The 5,495-nt window shown below is 35.5% G+C and overlaps 1 protein-coding gene across 1 annotated transcript in view; it reads right to left on the bottom strand.

Annotated features, from left to right (window-relative positions):
* Positions 1–43: 43 nt before the first annotated feature.
* Positions 44–5,495, bottom strand: part of DUT (deoxyuridine triphosphatase) — a 12,980-nt gene continuing 7,528 nt past the window's right edge. The window contains 3 exon segments of the mRNA XM_011355073.2: positions 44–120; positions 530–600; positions 774–848. Of these exon segments, the coding sequence (XP_011353375.2) occupies positions 64–120; positions 530–600; positions 774–848 (203 nt within the window). The 3' untranslated portion in view covers positions 44–63.

Genomic DNA, 5,495 nt, shown 5'->3' with positions numbered 1-5,495 from the left:
CAAAAACTCTTTATTTTTTAAGGGAAAAAAAAATATTTCCTCATTTTGTTCATGGCATAAATTTTAATTCATTCCAGTGGAACCAAAACCTCCTGAACCCCTTTCAGTGTCATCTAACACCTGAAAAGACATAAAGGTGGTAAGCCACATAGTTAATTTCACATCATCTTTCAGTTCTCCCCAGCTCCTAATCAGTTAAGACTCATTCTTACTATAACGTCCTTTAAAAAAGGGGATTGCAATAATTTTTTATAAGCTCTGTAAATTTAATTATTGGATAATTTTAAAAAAGCTAAGGAAACAGAATTCACAGTATATTTAAATGAGTTGTCATCCAAAGTAATGCTACATGACAGCTATGAAAATCATCTCAAAAAATTCTAAAATTGAGGTTTTAATTTTGTTTAAAATATGATTAGTCATATATGCTATTTAGTTAGAAATACCATACTAAATCCTCGAAATTTTATTTTTCCTTCACTGAAGATGTTATATTATGCATTCCCTACTCAGTTTTTGTGATACTTACTTGAACTTCTTCTATTTCTGGATAAAAAATCCGTTCACAAATGAGCTGTGCAATTCGGTCACCCTTTTTGACTTCGAAGGGAAAAACAAAACAGTTTATTACTGACATTTTATGTTTATTACTGATATATTTATGAATGCATTCACTATATCCTGCCTTGTACAATGAGAATTAGTTAGCATGTGTTAGTTAGCATACATAACTCAGAAAACTCACTGCTTTTATGACTCTATGTTTAACGTACCTTCAAACTTTTCTTTGCCAAAATTAAAGAGTACAACACCAATATCTCCTCTATAATCTTCATCTATGACACCAGCTGGAGAAAAGAAAAATATCATTAGCTTGGTTTATGCTACCAAAACATCAAGGGTATATGATGACCTCAAAATCATTCTTATGTAGCTGAGATTTTTATCCTCATAACTGAATAAGTGAATCTTGCTCTGGTACTATGTGAAGCCTCAAAAATAAGAAATGATACTACTAAAATGCAAATAAAAAGAATTTAGAAAATATTCTGAATTTTCCCACCTGTCACCCTTACAAATAGTGACCATTTCCTACTCTAAACAGGGAGCAGGCACTTAGCAGCTTGAACGAGTTGTCTTGAATTGCTCTCTCCAAACCCCGTCTCTATCTGCTGCACAGCTGCCAAAAGGACTAGGAGAAAATTATGAATCGGGTTTTAAAGGCTTTTCCTAGTAGCAGCTTCCCACTAATATCTAGATTGAAATATGATTGAGTCATAAATAAAAATGTCAAAGAGCCTGAAGATATGCAGAGGAATAAGTCAGTGCTCACATTGTTAAGCAGCAGTCTAGCAAATATCAGAACTTCCCATTTTTATAACAAAAACGGACCTGTACCTTGCAGTTCAGTCTTCTGCTTTTAAATCGAGCCACCACACCTTCTTAGAGTATGAAGAAGACATCGGCACAGAAGCTTAACAGTGAGTACAGTTTTACATAGAATTGTGTGTAATTGGTACCTATTTTGAGACTATAAACACAGGGCAACAAATCTTTGCAGGAGAGAAACTTAAGCCACGGCCCGGCCTTGGCCCAGAGAGGTTCATTTACCAGACTTATTAGGACCAAGAATTTAAAACGTTTCCATAAACACAAAGTACAGATGATACAGGTACATCAGGCCTTCTCATTTAATTTTTTTTAATATTGAGACATAATTCACAATTCAACATTGTTTTATGTATTCAGACTTGTATAACCATCACCACAATCAATTTTAGAACATTTCATCACCCCAGAAAGAAACCCCCTACCTACTAGCAATGACTTCCTCTTCCCATTGCCAATTTCCTTTAATACATGTTTCCCTCAGTTTGTAAAAAGGAAAGAATTCATGTGAACCTAAATAGATGTAATTTCATGTAACATCTTATTAATACCCACTTCCTATAAGAAACAAACAAAAACCTCTTATCAAGGGAAAAAGGAAATAAAATAATCAGGAATTTAGCTCAATGGGTACGAATGCTGGTTGGCGAGACTCATTCTTTGACGGTCAGCTGAAAAAAATTTATTTTTAGAACAAGGGTAAACATTCCCTTCCAATTTTCTCATATAAGAAAAAAAGCAAATTAAAAACAAAAAAAGTCCCACCATAGGAAAAATACTCAGAAAAAAACAACATTTTAGATTTTCCCAGTGGATTACAGAAGTTTAAATGAATTCCTATGCTTTATGAATGAGATACTAGGGGTAAGTGAAATTAGATTCAAGCACTTCTTAAAAGGTTCCTGACACAAAACTTTTAAGAGTTTAAATTAAAGATAAATGAAATTTTAACAGTGAGAAGGGTGAGTATAAAAAAGGCTGAAAGGCAGCAGAGGTGGTTCGTATCATGTGCAGACTGAAGGAAACAGTCTGTTCCTTTCTAGTTGTAGAGTAATGAAACTTTGACTAATTCAAAGAATACTGAAGCCTGGTTTCCTTTTCCACTGCCAGTGGACTGTTAACTTAGTCCTTAATATTTACAGACAGAATTGATAAAGATGAGATCAGCTTTTTTATGTTATCTACATGCAGAAAGTTTTGGCTGCAGGAACAATGTAGATCAGATTTAACGAAGAAATCCCTCAATAGAACATGTTACTGGTGCCGGAACAAAAGTCCACAGAAAGGCCATGGAATCTCCATCTCTATGCTGCAAGGCCTGGAGTACAGGCTAGTACTCATTTATCTAGATTGCATTAGATAAAGACAATGTGGACTGACATTTGCTGAACTCTTTTGTTCTCTACTTTATTAGAACATTTTTAGATGACCCAAATAGTACAAACATTTTTTACGGTAAAAGCTAATAATATTCCCCCATCCTCCCTCAGGTAGCCAATATTACAATAATACATTTTAAATATTATTTTCCTTTTTTCTACTTAAAATATAGGCATCCTTTGAGATTAATATATATAAATCTTATTTTTTTAGATCCAAGATATGGAAATACAGTACCATTATTTATGTGAATCTCTTATATATTATCACAAATTCAGGTTGCTTTCACATTTTTACTATAACAAACAAAGCGGCCCTCCTTTACATATGTCCTTGTGTATTAGTGCTTTTTATCCTCATCAAAGTTTCCAAAAAAGCACTTTCCTGGGTCAAAGGGTGTGTACATTATAAATTTTAATAGACATTACTAGACAATTTGCAAAAAAGGTGTAGCAATTCAAACTTTTATCAGAGATATTTAAGAACGCCCTTTCCCAAAGTTCTTACAGTACCAGATGGCAGCAATCTCTTTAATTCCAGTCCATTTGAAGAGTAAAACATGGTATCTCATGGCGTTACTTTGCATTTCCCTGATGACTAGGCTGGACTTTCTTCCTCTGTATGTTTGTTGCACACTTGCATGTCCTATTCTCTATTGTGATGGGGTTTTTTGTCTTCTTCTATATTGTTTATGTTTTTTTAATCTGTTTAGGTATTTTTTTTCATATGACTTGCAAGTATTTATTTTTCTACACCATACTATCTTCTACCATACAAAAACACTCCCTTTTTGTAAAGGTCTTTGCTATAAATCTGTAAAGTTGTTCTATCATATTCAAATGGTTGGGTGTCTTGAACCCTGCAATGCCAGATGATCTACCAAGACTTTATGCTTGGCACACAGACATGGGGAAAGCTTTTGGCTAACTAAAAGAAATTAAGTTGTTGGAAGTCAATTAAAATGTATTGCAGAAAAAAAGAAGCCTTCAATTAAAACTTTTTTTTTTTTTAGCATGAATGCCAACAGTATAAAAAATCCAATAGTTTCAAGTTCATTTATTACTCAAAGATGATTTGACCTTCAAGAAAACCCAAGGCTTATTCTCTTTCTATATAAGGGACATAAGCATCAGGGAGATTTCTCTTCATGAGAAAGCAGAAAGTATTTTCAAGTTATCACTGGAAAAATCATGCATTGGAACTGGCAGAGTGATTAACTGACTTCAGGCAAGTTTTACTGTGTCAAGACTTTGGCATGTCATTTGTTGGAAACCTCCTTCGGTGAAAACTATCCACACCTACCAGATGTGAATTCTGAACAGAATCCTGCATACTCAACTTTTCCCTTTGACCCTTACTTACAGCGTGGGATTTCTAACAACATCTCTCTTCTGAAATAAAAACTGTGGCCAACTATGATAAATTTGTGCCTAAGAGACATTTTTAAGATATTCTGCATCCAAGAACACACCACAATGTGATTTTATAAATAATACCACACCAACCACCAGGAAAACTAACTTTCCAGTTCTTTTACATGAATTTTTTTCAGAGGATTGTTTTAAATAGAGCAAAAATTAGTAACACAGTTGGGAAAAACAAGTTTCCATGTCAAAAAAGAAAAGAAAAAAAGAAAAAAATCTGTGAAGCCCCTAGGAAACAGGAAATATAACTTACAGGAACTAATATGTGCCACACAGTGTTAGATGCTTTACATACATCGTTTAACTGTCCTACCCTTCACAGGCAGGCACACGAATTTTCATCTCACATGTGAAAATCAAGCTTAGAAAAGTTAAATAACTAGCTAGTTAGTGACAAAGCTGAGACCCAAATCTAGCTGTTACTTTAGAGCTCATGTTCCTTTCACAAGTCTTTGAAATTTCTTTAAGAAAATATAGTCTTTTATATCCTTAAGTTACAGTCCTACATTACTATACTTGACCTTATAAAAGTATTTTTGAAAATCAAGCATAACTGAGCCCAGGCAATCCTCAACCCAAATAGGCTGACCATCACTGTTGTGTCAAACTCGGCCCCTCTTTAGTCCCTAAGAAACACTTCTGGGCTCCTGTCTTAACCGACAGCACCACCTAGTGATACCGTGGGGAGACTAAGGGCAGGCAGAAGCTACGGCAAGGACAGGCCTCATTCTGCACACTTACCCCCTGCAGTGCAAGTAACAGTGAGCTACTCCAGGACAGTGCCTGGTTGATGGAGGGGTGGGGCAGAGTGATCCACATCATTTAATTGCAGTGGAAAGAAATTGGAATCAGGTAGATGGAAATTCCAGTTTTTAGTGTGTCACCTTGGGCTCATCTCTGAGCCCATTTCTCATCTGTTAAAAAGTAGCTTTGTAAAAATAGCAGGAGGTGGAGAATCTAGCACATCCACTTACCCAGAGGGCCAAGATATCTTGTTAGTGAATAAAGCACTTGCTCTCTATCAATGGGGATAAAGAACTGTCAGGACATGGGGATCCCATCAGTGGGATCTGTACCCCAGTGATGAGATCTGAAGGAAGCCATATCAGAAAGGTGAGAATTTCCTTACAGTTAAGGGGCAGTTAGAGATCCTACAAAAAGGGTGGCCAGCAGAAGAAACTGGGGCTTCTTCATGAAAGGGATCCCGTGAGGGAGTTGTTGACTTTGAGAGACATGAGCCACTGAAGATTTGCTGACCAAGAAATATAGATAGGAAAGCACAATGTTCTCTCTTGACTAGGT

Source organism: Pteropus vampyrus, unplaced genomic scaffold (genome assembly GCF_000151845.1).
Source record: "Pteropus vampyrus isolate Shadow unplaced genomic scaffold, Pvam_2.0 Scaffold19, whole genome shotgun sequence".
In the NCBI taxonomy this organism is placed as follows: Eukaryota; Metazoa; Chordata; class Mammalia; order Chiroptera; family Pteropodidae; genus Pteropus; species Pteropus vampyrus.
This window is presented reverse-complemented; position numbering and strand designations above follow the sequence as displayed.